Raw genomic sequence first — 18,089 nt, forward strand, 5'->3', positions numbered from 1 at the left:
AGACACACCTGAACTTGTTACCTATGAACTGGGGCTAATCAAGCAGATATTAAAACCTGAAATGGGTGAAACTACTAAGAAATAGGAGTCTTATTTCCAGCCTTGCATTCCTCTTAAATTGCATTTATTTTCATAGTGTATGTCCCTTAAACCCCTGCTATTTGACTTAAATATACAGGCAGGCACATTTTCAACACAAATGAAAAATCCTAGGCCTTTGAAATTACAATGCATATAAAACAAACATTTTTGTTCATGTGATACTATATTTACAAGGTTACTTGCCAGTGATACTGTATTTAGAATTAACATACATCGTACATAATGTATGCCAAATCTATTTAATTAATTAATTAATTAATTAATTAATTAATTAATTAATTAATTAATTAAATAACTAAACAAACAGCACTCTGCAATTGCTAAGTCATGAGAGTCACAGTGGTTTAGGCCTAGATGATTACTACACAGCTGTTTTTTTTTTTTTTCCACAGGCAGATTCATACCTTTGAGAATTACTGCTTTGGTGGGAGTAAGAAACTTACTTCATACTCATTTCATCACATGTGATTAGCATTGCACTACAGTATATATACTCAAGAAATTGTCCTAATTTTACTTTGATCAGAAAGACAATTTTGAAATGCTACTCATGGCAGTAATATTAACTGCCCTTTTAACAAGGGAAGATGAGCCTGTTTGCAGTTTGCGAGGCAGACCAGAATTGCCTCAGTTTTCAAAGGATGGAGACATTACAATTGGAGGAATCTTTCAATTACACTACAACCTTGTAGATGCCAAACCTGCCTTTAACGGAGAGCCTGAACCACTAAAATGCAAAAAGTAAGTGAAATCTACAAACCATAACAAAATTAAAGAAAAAAAACCAATTTAAAATAGTTTTAAATATTGTTATTTATAGGCCTATGGACTTCTTAAGTTTTCTATGCAAAAGCACTTTCATGTTTATGTATTTTTAGAAAAAAATAATGTTTCATGAAATACAGAACTGTCAGATACAGCTCCATTAATAATTAAAATGAAATTACATTGCAGTTGCAGTATTCAATACATGTGCTTATCACAAAATCCTACGACCAGAATGACATTTACATGATAGAACCAATAACATGTATCACATTATTATTTATTGTCTATGACCAGATGAATAAGTAGAAGTCACAATGGTATCAATGTATTGTAATCACATAAGTAATTTACAGGTATACAGCCGGTCACAGGTAAACACACAGTACTTGTCCAATATTTGATTACATCAATGAACTGTGTGTACCTTTCATTTTTTAAACCAGTCTTTCAGTGCTGTTGTTAATGCCTTTTCATTCACAAAATGTTATCCAGTTACTACCAGTGTAGAATTAGAAGGGGTGTGGGGTTATTAGTGTTTTTTTTTCAACAGTAATAGGCATGACTAGTATCATATTTAGTGATTTCATTCCTGCCTGCGGTTCATATTTTCACTTCATTATCACTATAAGAAGCTTAAAGGGCCAGTGTAAGCCTGGAAGGAGTGGTTTGGATTGGATTGGAGCCAATGGCTCTGTTGAAGGGGAGGGTTTATTTATTTAGTTGTTATCTGTATAATTATTCTGTGTATTTTTTTTTCCAGTTTAAATTTCAGAGAATTCAAATTTGCTCAAACTCTGATCTTTGCCACAGAAGAAATAAACAACAGGACAGATATACTCCCTGGTATATCACTGGGTTATAAGATATACGATGATTGTAGTTCCATACGTTTGGCTGTAAGGGCAGGGATGGCTTTAGTGAATGAACAAGAAGAAAATATGTACTCTAACCAGTCCTGTACCAAGCCATCTACTGTCCATGCTATAATAGGACCAGCTAGTTCTTCACCAACTATAGGAATAACGACAACAATAAGAGCTTTTAACATACCAGTGGTGAGAAATACTTTACATTTTATAAACCTTTTTCAAAAAAAGTATATAGTACCATATTAAATATTTATTCATAATGGTTATATAACAAATATTTTTTATAAACCTTTTTGATATGTGTGATCTTATGTCCAGTATGTTACAAAATATGTTGCCTTAGTAGAATAAACTTACTTGATGACATGAGTATGATGTGATAACTGCTTTGAAAAAATAGTGAAATATTACAACATCAAATTATTTAAATTAGAATATATAGTTATTAAGGGTAATAGCTTTAATATGTCACAATTAAGTATTAACTTTTCAACATGCTTCTAATACTGCATTGCTTTTTAAATACAGAATCTGGGTTCAAAGAAAAGTAAAAGATCTGGTACATAAAATATCTCTATTTCATTTTCTATTATTTGTTCTCTATACAGATACGTTTTTTTCATTCTTGAATAACATTTAAAATCTTTTTTGTTGTTGTTGTTGTTGTTGTTAATTCCAGATTAGTCACTTTGCAACATGTGAATGTCTGAGTAACAGGAATAAGTACCCTTCGTTTTTCAGAACCATACCAAGTGATTATTATCAAAGCAGAGCCCTGGCACAGCTTGTGAAGCATTTTGGATGGACTTGGATTGGGGCAATTAGAAATGACGATGACTATGGCAACACAGGAATGGCTACATTTGTGAAAGCAGCCCAAGAAGAGGGGGTTTGCATTGAATATTCAGAGACTATTTACAGAACGTATCCAAGAGAAAAACTAATTAAAACTGTAGATGTTATAAAAAAGTCATCTTCAAAGGTTATCGTAGCTTTCACTTCTTACATAGATCTTGAAGTTCTGCTTAAAGAAATGTTGCTTCAGAATGTTACTGGTTTTCAGTGGATAGGCACTGAATCTTGGATTTCTGACAAAAACTTTGAAGTAGGAGAAAGTTTCAGAGTTCTGGGTGGTGCACTGGGTTTCGCAGTCACTAATGCAGTAATTACAGGTTTGGAGGAGTTTTTACTGAATGTCCGTCCATCTGACACACCTGGTAATTCAGGTTTAAAAGATTTTTGGGAAACTATTTTCAGTTGCACCCTGACTACCCAAGACAAGACTGCATCGGTTAATCCATGTACAGGGTCTGAGAATTTAGCAGAGGTAAAGAATCAGTACACCGATGTAACTGATCTAGCAAATGCCAATGATGTCTATAAAGCTGTGTATGCTGTAGCCCATTCACTACACAATCTGCTTACATGCAAAAGTGACCAGGGACCTTTTGCGGGTAAGACATGTGCAAATAAGAAGAAGATTGAACCATGGCAGGTAAGTGACTATGTTTTATACTATTAGGAATTACATTCCTGTGTGAATCACTGTGATAACATCTTGTCTTTTTGTAGGTAGTGCATTATCTGAAAACAGTTAATTTCACTACCAAGAATGGTGTGAATGTTTATTTTGATGAGAATGGGGATCCAACTGCAAGATATGCATTAGTTAACTGGCAACTCAATAAGGAAAACATCACACAATTTGTTACAGTTGGTCTCTATGATGCATCTTTACCGGAAGAACAACAGTTTATTATGAATAACGTCAGTATTGTTTGGGCAGGTGGTCAGGATAAGGTAATGTCTACCTAATAATATTTTAACTTTATCAATATTGTATTAATGTTCATAGATATGTGCACAAATTTAAGTCTGCAATACAGACACACAGTAGGACAGGTCTACAGGTCTATAGTATATGTCTCAGACTTATATTATTGTATGTGTAGGCTACTATTCACTCCTGTCAACAGGCAAAAAGAAAATCAATTTTTTTGTTCAATTTCTTCAACTAGGACAATAATTTCCTCTTGACTTAAGTATTTTTTCTCTATATTCTTTGTTAATCTTTCCAGGGATGGAAATAAATACTCACATTGCATAGCAATTTGATCCACCCCCAGATTTACAAGGATTTACAGACACACTTGAGCTTGTAAACCCCATGACATGAACATCCTTAATACGTACAGCCCAATGTCTTGATTATTGAATCTATTGAGTATGTTGAAATATTGTAATATATTGTAATTGTTTTCAAGGCGCCTAAATCAGTGTGCAGTGAGAGCTGTCCTCCAGGCACTCGGAAGGCTGTTCAGAAAGGAAAGCCTGTTTGTTGCTTTGACTGCATAGCATGTGCTGATGGAGAAATCAGCAATCAGACAGGTAGGTTAAGAAGGAGCACTGGACAAATAAAACACTGACCACACTATCCTGTCATTGCATCTCTGAGGATCTGTACTTAAATGTTAGAAGAAGAAGAATATAACTAAGATGTTCAGGTGTAACTACAGATTTTACAACATGGTATTAATTTACTTTTTATTATTTTTTTCTTGCAGATGCTATTGATTGTATGAAGTGTCCTTTGGAATACAGGTCGAATAACCAAAGAAACCAGTGCATCTTAAAAGCCATTGAATTCCTGTCATTTGGAGAAATCATGGGGATGTTGCTGATGATCCTTTCATTGATTGGGGCTTGTTTAACCACTGCTATAGCTACTGTTTTCTTTCGATTCAGAGATACCCCCATTGTAAGAGCGAATAACTCTGAACTCAGTTTCCTTCTTTTGTTTTCATTAGCTCTGTGTTTCCTTTGTTCACTTACTTTCATTGGCCAGCCCTCTGAGTGGTCCTGTATGTTGCGCCACACTGCCTTTGGGATCGCATTTGTCCTGTGCATCTCTTGTGTTCTGGGGAAAACAATAGTCGTGTTAATGGCGTTTAGAGCTACACTTCCTGGTAATAATATGATGAAATGGTTTGGGCCCGTCCAGCAGCGGCTAACTCTTTTTGCATTCACATTCATTCAGGCCTTAATTTGCACTCTTTGGTTAATAATATCCCCTCCTTTTCCAAGCAAAAACATGAACTCTTTTAAAGACAGAATCATTCTAGAATGCGACCTGGGATCTGCTGCAGCATTTTATGCTGTGTTAGGGTATATTGGGTTTCTTGCTGCCATGTGCTTTGTGCTCGCTTTTCTGGCTCGTAACCTACCAGATAACTTTAATGAAGCTAAATACATTACATTTAGCATGCTCATATTCTGTGCTGTTTGGATCACTTTCATCCCAGCTTACATCAGTTCACCTGGGAAGTACACAGTTGCTGTAGAAATATTTGCAATTTTAGCTTCCAGCTTTGGTCTGCTCTTCTGTATTTTTGCTCCTAAATGTTATATTATATTATTTAAGCCTGAGAAGAATACAAAAAAACATTTGATGGGAAAAGGGCCCTCAAAGTCACTTTGAAAAAAAATAATAACAATTTTCTAAATATGAAAACATGGTATAAAAACACATTCAGTCAAAAAACACCTTTTTTAAAGACAGCTTCAAAGTTGCTCTCATACAGTGTGCTTGAAGATTCACTTTTAAAAAACAATAACATTATATATAAATGAAATAGAAAATGAGAATTACATTATACCATGTTAGTCAGTCATGTATACATTTTTTCTAGGTACAGTATTAGATTTCATAATAGCCTGTAAGCCAGCACACTGTATTATCCAGCAGAATTTTCTGTTCCCAGGTTAGACAGATTTTACTGTACACTATTGGATGCTAGAAATTCTGTAATACGTTTTACAAATGCTCTCTTGTTAAGTGAATGGTTTGAGGGCTTCATATTTAGCTGAGATATTAATTGTTAGTGTTTACAGCTCTCTTTAAATGTTTATTTCAATATTGGAATGTTTCAGGCCACTGAATAGCCTCTCAAAATGTGTAATTGATTAATTGTAGTCTGTGTTTACTGTTTTTCCTAAGCACAATTAAAAAGATTTACTATTTTACATTACACCACCTCCTAGATATATCACTGGTGATAGGCTTCAATAGAACTTCTCTATAATGTACTGAACGTCTCAACACTGTACAGCTATGGCCAAAAGTTTAACATCACCTAGAATTCTAAGATTGAGACATCATTTAAAAAAATAAATATGTAAACATAATTTAGATCTTTTCTTTACATCATGTAATAAAATAAACTGCAAAATTATATTGCAAAAGTCTACCGAAATCCATAATAGCTGTACAGTATTTCATGTTAGAATTTGAAATGTGATATGTTTACATTTTTTGTCAGTTTTTCATTAAGTATATGGAAAACTACAAAGCGGTATCTAATAAAATATGTGAACATCATTCAGCAGGTATAATTTGACTTTATGAAGCAAACTTAGTTCATGCTATAAGGGGATGGAAAAATTTTGGCCATAGCTGTATATTGACACACACTATAGCATTTATGTTTAGTCTGCATTTACTTAACGCATTTATGGTTGTAGTAGGTCAAATGGTACATTTCAAACAGGACAGTAGTTAGGCTACTAAACACAATAGTGTATGCACCTGTGAAATACAGGACTATATTACAAAATAATGTACTATAAAAATACATATTAATAATTAAGATAATCAGGAATAATAGAGTAAATTTGAAAGTCTGTTTAAAACTGTATATGGAATGTGCCATATGTTTCTAATTATCCTCTATAAATAGAATGACCATAATTTCATGTAAAAAATAATAAAAAAAATAATAAAATATAATTGTGCATGTTTATACTTTTCTCTGTTCTTTTGTAGATTCAAAATCAATATATTCACAGTACAGAAATTACAAAACGGTAAATCAAGAGGAATGTTAGTTACTCGCGCAAAGTTACAGCGAAGCGCGAGAACTGCCAGTGACTATCTATATAGTACGGATACTTTACGTGTTTTCAGGGTATTGGCGCAGCAAACGTAAATCAGCCAAAAGCACCATTCCACTTTTAATGTGTAGTTCCCAACACTCTTACAGTCATACAGTAAGAGAAGTAAGTCACTAGAGTAAGGTAAAAATGTCCTTCTCCTTTTTCTCCCAATGTATTTTTTTTGCAGACCCCAGTCACATTTATCCATGCATATGTATATTACAGGACATCCGATTTTAATGACAATTAACTTGTTTTGTCAACAGGGAAATATGCTAGGGAACACACTTATTGTGACGTCTATATACTTTATATTAAATGATTTATTTCTGTTTAAAATTGAACATTTGGTTGCAAAAAAAAAACAACCTTTCTTTATATAAATATCTGAAACAAAAACACATTGGAAAAGTGCCCAGCGATTTAAAGTAGAGATATCAAAAACAAAAGCCAAGTGTCAAGAAACCATTGGGGCAACCTTGCCCAGCACAAAGCAAATAGGCACAACTGTAAAACCGATGGGGGCCAAGGTTGCCCCAATTGTTTCTTCTAACTTGTATCAAAAACACAACATAAGTTATAAGAAACAATTGGGGCAACCTTGGCCAGCACCAAGCAAATAGGCAAAACTGTCAAAGCGGTGGGGGCCAAGGTTGCCCCAATTGTTTCTACTAACTTGGCTTGTGTTTTTCAGGCACAAGTGGCAAAGTGGTTAACAGTGTGCAGGTGCAGGAATGCTGTGGTGATCAATAAACAGACAGACAACAATAATCCAGGTGCAATGGTGTTTTATTTGTACAATCCAAAAGTCTGACAAACAGCAGTAAATAAGAACAATGAGAACAAGCAATACAGTGGCGTGTATTGCTCTGTTTTAATCCACGGGTTGGTCCTAAACACCCACACAAACACAAGTCCACAGTGAGTGCTATAGTGATCGTGGTGTAAATACAGTTATTCGTGAACAAGGTGCAGTGTTGTCCGGGTTTAGTGCTGGCCTTTAGCGACAGTTCTGGATCGTGTTAGCCATCTAATAACAACAAACAAACAGTTTTTATAGACACGACAAACAAACAAAACACTTACGATTACAATACAGGTCTCCTTCCGGTTTAGCATTTAACCATAACAAGGGACAGATCACTTCGCTACGCCCCCTTTTGTACCGTCAATCATGACCCCTTGGTTAACTAGTGCAAGAGCTCCTCCAATCCGCGGCTGCCACGTTGTTTCCTTCCGGGTCGATGATTTAGTGTATCATAGCTGCGCCCCTTCTAGATGATTGACTTCTGTCTAATCCTGGGAATGAATTGTCTGGCCATCCAGTCCAGGGCACTCTGTTCCCTTTACACGGCACCCTCACAGGTCGGGAGTGAGATTTATCACCAAGAAGCATTCTGTTTGTTACATTGAGTTGAATATTTTGTAATTAACCACAATGTAATGGGGGAGTTCCAAAATGTAAAAAAGAAATGCAAGACATATATAAAAGGAAGGCAGGGAAGGATGCAAGATGTTTTTAAAGGAGGGAGGGGGTGAAACTACTAGAAATAAAACAATTAGAATAAAAACAAAACCTAAACAAATCAATTTACAGCAATATTGACTTCAATCTTTATTTCACTCTAAATAATCTCACAGATAAAAGCAATGCAACTAGCTTGACTGCTAACAGGTTTATTGCACTGTATCACCAGATTGCAATTTAAATAGCGCTCCTTTTAATGCAAACACATAACATAATACTTCAAGTCATTTCTTTATTAATTGTACATTTTTGCTATATGTTAAGTTTAACAAGCCGTGTGTATCCAGACAGGATATCTGTATTGTAGTGACTACATCCTCCTTACAGTGAGAGGAAAGCCACCAGTTGTCATTAAGGAATGCAGAGACACAAAATATCTGAGCTCGTTTTAATCCAGCCCATGGTTAAACTATGCTAATTACAGCTTTACAGACAGGTAGAGAGAACAGAAATAAATGTAAAAATCTACAAATCCTATATTAATAAGTAACAGTTGCTACCAAATGCCAAGCAGTAGTGCACTGCCTTTAAAATTGTAACTTTGTTTCCCAATGCGTCTACACAATGAATGTACGTAACACTCTTATCTGTGTTACGAGACCACCACAATTTATATTGTGTGAATATACCTATTAAACGTTTCAAATAGAATGGAAGCATTTTAGTGCCGAAGATTAATGTATTTTATTTGTATTTTACTATTTTAAAAATACATCCAAGCACAGTACAAGCAGGCTAAGTGTTTAGTATGTCGACTCATTACATTTTATTTATTCAACAATTGATTTGCAACATAGTTAATACGTTGTCTTGTTGCTTTGAATCTTACATAAATATGTTTAGACTCGTGTTTCAGATTTTTTCATTTTGTGCTGCTGTCTCTTATTCCTTATGAAACTCACTTGGTAGGTGCATATTTTGTTGGTGAAATGCACACAAAATGACAATTTTGTATATATTTAAATACTGCCCGAAGGTGCTCCCCCCCTTTTCATTTTCAGCACCACCAGTTTGAAATTTGTTCCCGCGTCTCTGTATTCTTGTGTCACTTGATGTCACTAGTTTGTACACCAACATCCCATGTACATGTATTTAATAGAGAAAAGTGTAAAGTATTGCATGCAGGCAATAAAAATGTGCATTATAAATATCATATGGGAGATACTGAAGAAAGGGAACTATGAAAAAGACCTAGGAGTTAATGTTGACTCAGAAATGTCTTCATCTAGACAATGTGGGGAAGCTATAAAAAAAGGCCAACAAGATGCTCGGATATATTGTGAGAAGTGTTGAATTTAAATCAAGGGAAGTCATGTTAAAACTCTACAATGCATTAGTAAGACCTCACCTAGAATATTGTGTTCAGTTTTGGTCACCTCGTTACAAAAAGGATATTGCTGCTCTAGAAAGAGTGCAAAGAAGAGCAACCAGAATTATCCCAGGTTTAAAAGGCATGTCGTATGCAGACAGGCTAAAAGAATTGAATCTATTCAGTCTTGAACAAAGAAGACTACGCGGCAATCTGATTCAAACATTCAAAATCCTAAAAGGTATAGACAATGTCAACCCAGGGGACTTCTTTGACCTGAAAAAAGAAACAAGGACCAGGGGTCACAAATGGAGATTAGATAAAGGGGCATTCAGAACAGAAAATAGGAGGCACTTTTTTGCACAGAGAATTGTGAGGGTCTGGAACCAACTCCCCAGTAATGTTGTTGAAGTTGACACCCTGGGATCCTTCAAGAAGCTGCTTGATGAGATTCTGGGATCAATAAGCTAGTAACAACCAAACGAGCAAGATGGGCTGAATGGCCTCCTCTCGTTTGTAAACTTTCTTATGTTCTTATGTACAGGGGGCATTGATGCTGTCACTTTCTATTTAAATTCCAGACCCACTGAGGTTATTCCACCCTCTCAATTAATTATAGATTTACTTGATTTGTGCTTACATTCCAATTATTTTGTGTATCAAGATATCTTTCCCAGGTAAAGGGTACAGCAATGGGTGCAGCATTTGCTCCCAATTTTGCCAATTTGTACATGGGATTTTGGGTGGAGAAATTAATCTACAAAATGATAACATCTTTTTACCATTTATCTCTCTATGGCTTAGGTACATTGATGATGTCTTATTAATATGGCTGGGATCAAAGACTCAACTTGATCATTTTGTGGATTATATACATTCCGCAAATAGTCATTTAAAATGCATATATGAATCTGATCTAGATAGAATACCATTTTTTGAATTAGAAATATCTAAAGGTAAGAACAGCACCTTACAAACTACTGTAATCAGTAAACCAACGGTTCGGAATTCATTACTGGTAAAAAGTCAACATCCTCACTCACTAGGGGTGAGACACCAAGTTCACGATACGATACGTATTACGATACACAAGCCACGATACGTATCGCGATACTAATGAACAACTCATCTCTACTTGACGGACTTGAAAATAATTACAATTTCAATTCTATAGACACAGATTCAGTTCAAAATAAATTATACTTATTTCCCACATAGTAAACCACTAGTTTGAATTTAAAGACAAAGCAGTATGTCAACTAGAGTTCATGGGATATCCATTTTACCTGAATTAACCAAATCTTCTTACCACATTTCTGAGAAAGGAATAAAAATACTAAGCAATGTGTTTGGTAACTATTAAAGTACAAACTTTGTTCATGTGTTTCTTTAGAAAAATCTAAATATCAAGTTTTTCAGCATTAAGTTGTGATGTCTAATCAATAACAATTTCAATATTTTTAGAAAGTACATCAGCGTTTTTGCTTGAATCATACTTAACTTTAACTCAATAGATTATTATTATTATTATTATTATTATTATTATTATTATTATTATACCATACATTTTATCACTAAGTATTTGTATTTTTGAAGTTAAGGTTGAGTATATTATTTTATTTTGAATACTACACTGTTCTACACTGTGTGTACTATTCTACACTCTGCTGTTTTTAAATGTGGTTAGAAATAATTTTAAATTATTAGATTAAAATGAATGATAAAATAATTTCCATTACACGAGAGTAGATGTTAAAACTTCATGCTGATTTGAACTCGGCTCTCGCCAAGATAAGCACCAACTAAGACGTAGCTTTACAGTAAACTAATGTGATCCATATGTGTCTCCATTCATTTACGTTTCCTTCCATATGATGATGTAGATATCCTTCTGTCTGGTGTTAATGGCTGAAGTGTAATGCTGGCTCCAGGGATCAGCTTATTTTGCCTCCCTGGCGCATCAGCACACACAACGGCTGCGATGCTGGCTCCGGGGATCAACCACAGTGCGGCCTCCCCAGCGCATCAGCATGACAACCGTCTGGATTGAGCTAAGTAGGGAACATCTCTGGGGTCTTCAAGTGGGCACCTTCCATCCTCATAAAATTAGTATTAAATAAGTCAGTCATTTTCATCAGGATTAAGACATTTCTTTAAAGAAAGTAACATATTCAACCAAATCAAAGTTTAAGGGTTATTCAACCAAATAAAAACATTAGGGCGCACCGAAAGGGGAGCAAATATAAAATAAAACTTGTTAAGAAATACGATATGTTTTGTCATCTATAATAAATAGCTTTATAGGAAACAGGAAATGTTCTTTCCGCAAAAAAATGTCAATTCTTATAGCCTATCCTGCCACACAAATGAAGAGACTTTCCCAGGGTGCTTGAACTAGGGGTGCTGGGGGTGCAGAAGCCCTGGCTTTGCATGGCTTCCATCATATACAGGGGTTACAGTTTTGTTCAATGGCTTTCAGCACCCCCACTATAAAAATTGTTCCAGCGCCTCTAGACTTTCCTCATCTATATAGAATCATTTACACCGGATTATGATTAGGACGCATTAAAAGGACAGCAATGCCAATACATTAAAATGAAAAACAAAAACATATAGCTAATCTCTTCTATTTATATGAAATAAAATGCTCTCTCACAAAAGGAGACAAAGAAATATATAGCATTTGAATACAAAAACTAATAACTTTAGTAAAATTACAGTCACAGCAGCGAGTTGCTACAGATACTGGTCACTTCCTAATTCCTCTCGGTCCACAACAAAGCAGGTCGTCTCCGCCTCCTCTACACTCCTATTGGCCAGAATCACCGCTGTCTCAACTACCATTGGCCAGGCAGCGTTTCTGCAGCCTGTTCTGAAGCCTTTAGTAGAGTGGCAGTATTCCCTGTTTTTATCTAAGTTTTGTTTTTTTCTCTAAATTTTGTTTAATTTTTCATTATTGTTGTCATTTATTTCACATTTTTTGTCCATTGTAAACTACTAATTGATACACGGAGGTGTATATCATATCATGTTGTAAAGTATCGCGATGCATCAAAACACGATGAATCGTCTCACCCCTATTGCTCACCGATAAGATATATACTGAAAGGTCAATTCTTATGGGTAAGAAGGAACTGTAGCAGTCACAATTTGAAATTAAATCTGAAGAAATGCACTCCAAATTTATTACCCGAGGATGACGACCGTATTCTTAAAGATACTTCTTAAAAAGAAAGTTAAAAACGCTAAAAGTGATCTAACTATGTGTTTTTACCTCTGAATTTAATTATTTGTCTAACGATACAAAGGGAATATTTTTTAAACATTGGCAGGTACTAAAATATGATAATTCCTTGGAATTTGATGACAGATAAACTTCCCTGTATTGCTTTTAAACGTGCAGAAAACATTAAAGACAAATGGGTTCATTCATTTATTCCCAAAGAGGACAAAGCAATTACATGGTTATCTAATCCACCGGATGGTAATTTTAAATATGGCCATTGTGTCCACTGCTCAAATACTGTACATTTTCAATGCTGACAGTATCTATTGTATGTATTTGCGGTATACTGTTGATAAAATAATATGAAATCATGATCGAATTTGGATATGTCAATTGCATTATGCTGAATCAATTATTATATTTATTTAAAAAAAATTACACTTTAATCTATGTGGCAGATTGCTGCTGAACATTTGTAGCACCCGGGAGGAGCACTCGTTCTTTCTGATAGGGATGGGATCAGCCAGGCAGAATACCAGAAGGGAAATAAACTAGATCACACTACTATGTCGGGAAAAGAACACCGTTTTATTAAAGGTGATAAACTACACTTAACAAACAGGGCAGATCTAGAATACACAGTCATGACAAATGGTTTGCACTGCCCGTTAATTCAAACAATAACTAAACACAGAATTACAATTTAAACCTAAAGGGCAGTGCGGCTCAATACCTGCACAGAGACGGGTCTCACAAATAAAAAGCAACAATAAAACAAATACAGCCCGTCTCCAGCACTCCTCTGAAACCCCAATGCCTTTTAAAATACTAGATTAAAAACACATACATGACAGAATGGAGACCAAAAGCACAGGCAGGGAGATATGACTTTAAATTCGGCAGCTCTTTCTTTCCTATTTGTCTTCCTACCACCTGCCGAATCAGAGAGCCCCGCACCGGATGAGTAGGAGACAACACAGCTGGGGGTGTGGCGCCAGGAGAAGCTGTAGTGCTAAGAGAGGGAGTCATCCAGGCGGTCGTCAAGTTGCCGCCAGAGAGCCCACAGCTGCCACCAGAGAGAGAAAGCCCTACGCTGCCAGAGCCCCACAGAGAGAGCCCCAGAGAGAGAGCCCCAGAGAGAGAGCCCAAAGTAAAAAATAATAAAGCAAAAAGTTGACAAAAACATACAAAATCATGTATGTGTATATACTGTATATACAGACGTGCTCAAATTTGTTGGTACCCTTACAGCTCATTGAAATAATGCTTCATTCCTCCTGAAAAGTGATGAAATTAAAAGCTGTTTTATCATGTATACTTGCATGCCTTTGGTATGTCATAGAATAAAGCAAAGAAGCTGTGAAAAGAGATGAATTATTGCTTATTCTACAAAGATATTCTAAAATGGCCTGGACACATTTGTTGGTACCCCTTAGAAAAGATAATAAATAATTGGATTATAGTGATATTTCAAACTAATTAGTTTCTTTAATTAGTATCACACATGTCTCCAATCTTATAATCAGTCATTCAGCCTATTTAAATGGAGAAAAGTAGTCACTGTGCTGTTTGGTATCATTGTGTGTACCACACTGAACATGGACCAGAGAAAGCAAAGGAGAGAGTTGTCTGAGGAGATCAGAAAGAAAATAATAGACAAGCATGGTAAAGGTAAAGGCTACAAGACCATCTCCAAGCAGCTTGATGTTCCTGTGACAACAGTTGCAAATATTAAGAAGTTTAACCCTTTGCGGTCCATTGTCGGACTGGGTCCGACATTGCAATTATTCCTCACAGGTCCTTTGTCGGACTGGGTCCGACATCATTATAGCAACGCAATAAACGGGTGTTTAGTCGTTTTTTCTCCGGAAAAAGCCAAGAAAACCATTCAATTGCCGAGTGGGACCGACAGGAGCCGAGACAAGTCGGGAAAAAAAAAAAAAGGCGTATCTCATGATTAGTCATACATGGTATCAGGTGTCAGATAACGGGGCGGTCATAGTAAACAAACAATCTGGCTGAGTGCGTCAGCGCACAGAGACTATCATGGACATTTGCAGAGCTTTTTTCAGATGTTATAGTAATAAAATAATGACTTGGATCGCATTATTGAGGTGTTTGGTGATAAAACGAGTGATCCGGAGATGATCGATCGGTATGTACGACTATTATTATTATTATTATTTATTTCTTACATAGGTGAACGCTATAGCAAACGAAAGGGTGGGGCGGGGCTGGAGATGCCTAGTGAGTGCTTTGTTGATATGCAGGGCCATTTAAACCCGTTTGACTGTGAAAAAAAACACTTTTAAACAGCGCATATAAAATTAACTGCGCGTGTGAAAATTAATTAGACCTGGCGTGCCTGACGCGCAATTAATAAATGGACTGCAAAGGGTTAAGGTCCATGGAACTGTAGCCAACCTCCCTGGGCGCGGCCGCAAGAGGAAAATCGACCCCAGAGTGAACAGAAGGATAGTGCGAATGGTAGAAAAAGAACCAAGGATAACTGCCAAAGAGGTGCAAGCTGAACTCCAAGGTGAAGGTACGTCAGTTTCTGATCGCACCATCCGTCTCTTTTTGAGCGAAAGTGGGCTCCATGGAAGAAGACCCAGGAGGACTCTACTTTTGAAAGAAAAACATAGAAAAGCCAGACTGGAATTTGCTAAAATGCATATTGACAGGCCACAATCCTTCTGGGAGAATGTCCTTTGGACAGATGAGTCAAAACTGGAGCTTTTTGGCAAGTCACATCAGCTCTATGTTCACAGACAAAAAATGAAGCTTTCAAAGAAAAGAACACCATACCTACAGTGAAACATGGAGGAGGCTCGGTTATGTTTTGGGGCTGCTTCGCTGCGCCTGGCACAGGGTGCCTTGAATCTGTGCAGGGCACAATGAAATCTCAAGACTATCAAGGCATTCTGGAGCGAAACGTACTGCCCAGTGTCAGAAAGCTCTGTCTCAGTCGCAGGTCTTGGGTCCTCCAACAGGATAATGACCCAAAACAAACATTGGACTATTCTGAAGTGGCCTTCTATGAGTCCTGATCTGAATCCTATCGAACATCTATGGAAAGAGCTGAAACTTGCAGTCTGGAGAAGGCACCCATCAAACCTGAGACAGCTGGAGCAGTTTGCTCAGGAAGAGTGGACCAAACTACCTGTTAACAGGTGCAGAAATCTCATTGAGAGCTACAGAAAACGTTTGATTGCAGTGATTGCCTCTAAAGGTTGTGCAACAAAATATTAGGTTAGCGGTCCCATCATTTTTGTCCATGCCATTTTCATTTGTTTTATTATTTACAATATTATGTTGAATAAAAAATCAAAAGCAAAGTCTGATTTCTATTAAATATGGAATAAACAATGGTGGATGCCAATTACTTTTGTCAGTTTCAAGTTATTTCAGAGAAAATTGTGCATTCTTCGTTTTTTGTGGAGGGGTACCAACAAATTTGAGCACGTCTGTATATGTGTGTGTGTGTGTGTTTATAGTATGCATATGTATATATGTATGTGTGTGTGTGTGTGTGTATATTGTGAACGATCTGTTCTGTATTTTAGTGTGGTAGCCAACTGGCAGCATGAGAGGTGACACCGAGGCACTTGGTAAGGTTGAAGAATAGGCAGTTTTATTACTTTCTTACACAAAAGTTCAAAGACTCAACAGAACGTTTATGAAAATAAACAAAACAAAAGAAACCCTGCCCACTAATCTCACTTCTTCAACCCTCTCTACTGCTTGCACAAGCTGTTCTCGTTGCAAGGAAAAACATGTTGCTTTAGCATAGAGACCAGTCCAAGTTCCATCCAGTCGCTGCTGGTAACAGTAAACCTGGTCTCGGAACAAAAAGTCTCGCCAGGTAAGTGTCACTTGTTCACTTTCTTTATAATCCACAAGGGCTGTTGGGAAATGTAGTTTGTAATCCTTTTCCAGGTGAACAGGTAAGTCTTCCAAGTAATATGTCCCTTGGTACCCAGCCTTACCCAAATAAAACACAGTCCATGAAGATAATGTGGTTGCTTAAAAGAACAAGTAAAATAACAGTCCACAAACCACAGGCTTTTATATATTCAGCGCGTGCACACTATAGCGCCGATAGAAAACTTTGCTTGTTTAAACGTATTCAGTTTGGCAACAATTAATACAGCTGTAGAAAACGGGTTGAACGCTGCACACAGCAGGCAAGTAAGCAGGTGAGTAACAGTCCATTTAATACGGTGACTTTCTTTTTAAAACAGGTACAAACAGAACACTGTCTTTCTTTTAAAAGAAACCAAGCACAAATGGATCCCGCCAGTATGCGGTCTGGGTTACTCACTGAGATCTGTTTGGCGAGTGCACCAGCTTCACTTCATTCCAGGCTGCAGACGCGTTGCAGCTTCCTCCGGCCAGACCAAAATATAAGCCCTACTCGCTTTTTATTTTGCAGTCACTCGAGAAACAGGTATTGGAAATACTAATGCAAGGTAATCCGAGTTCTGCATGATCCCACCGAACTATTATGCTATGTCTCAGTTATTAACGTTCTTAAACAGGGCGCCTAGAGACTAAATCACTACAAAGCACTTATTAAAATCTAAAATGGGTGAAACTGCCATGCAATACAAGTCTTATTTCCAGCCTTTCATTCCTCTTAAATGGCATTTATTTTCATAGTGCATGTCCTTTAAACCCCTGCTATTTGATTTAAATATACAGGTCGGCACATTTTAAACACACCTGGAAGATCCTAGATCTTTGAAATTACAATGCATATAAAACATTTTTGTTCATGTGATACTATATTTACAAGGTTACTTGTCAGTGATACTGTATTTAGAATTAACATCAACACATCAAACATAATGTCTGCCAAATGTATTTAAATAATTAAATAAATAAATACATACATACATACATACATAAATAAATAAACAAACAGCACTCAGTAATTGCCAAGTCATGAGATTCACAGTGGTTTAGACCTAGATGATTACTACACAGCTGTTTGTTTTTTTTTCCACACAGGCAGATTCATACCTTTGAGAATTACTGCTTTGGTGGGAGTAAGAAACTTACTTCATACTAATTTCATCACATGTGATTAGCACTGCACTACAGTATATATACTCAAGAAATTGTCTTATCTTTACTTTGATCACAAAGACAATTTTGAAATGCTACTCATGGCAGTACTATTAACTGCTCTTTTAACAAGGGCAGATGAGCCTGTTTGCAGTTTGCGAGGCAGACCAGAATTGCCTCAGTTTTCAAAGAATGGAGACATTACAATTGGAGGAATCTTTCAATTACACCACAACCTTGTAGAGACCAAACCTGCCTTTAAAGGAGAGCCTGAACCACTAAAAT

At 36.4% G+C, this 18,089-nt stretch overlaps 1 protein-coding gene across 1 annotated transcript; it reads left to right on the top strand.

The window, feature by feature from the left end:
* The first annotated feature begins 514 nt into the window (after positions 1–514).
* LOC117416789 (extracellular calcium-sensing receptor-like) lies at positions 515–6,476 on the top strand. Its single transcript, XM_034028178.3, has 6 exons — positions 515–843; positions 1,631–1,925; positions 2,419–3,234; positions 3,312–3,539; positions 4,004–4,127; positions 4,304–6,476. The coding sequence occupies exons 1-6, from the start codon at positions 644–646 to the stop codon at positions 5,215–5,217; spliced, it is 2,577 nt and encodes an 858-aa protein (XP_033884069.2). The 5' UTR covers positions 515–643; the 3' UTR covers positions 5,218–6,476.
* The last annotated feature ends 11,613 nt before the right edge of the window (positions 6,477–18,089 follow it).

This window comes from Acipenser ruthenus, chromosome 12, assembly GCF_902713425.1.
Source record: "Acipenser ruthenus chromosome 12, fAciRut3.2 maternal haplotype, whole genome shotgun sequence".
NCBI classification, from domain to species: Eukaryota; Metazoa; Chordata; class Actinopteri; order Acipenseriformes; family Acipenseridae; genus Acipenser; species Acipenser ruthenus.

Bases quoted from the DNA above. Each gene is read 5' to 3' on its own strand.
- LOC117416789 (XM_034028178.3), top strand. From the start codon at position 644: ATGCTACTCATGGCAGTAATATTAACTGCCCTTTTAACAAGGGAAGAT. The intron at 3,235-3,311 runs GTAAGTGACTAT...GTCTTTTTGTAG, and splicing joins AGAAGATTGAACCATGGCAG to GTAGTGCATTATCTGAAAAC. The intron at 3,540-4,003 runs GTAATGTCTACC...ATTGTTTTCAAG, and splicing joins GGGCAGGTGGTCAGGATAAG to GCGCCTAAATCAGTGTGCAG.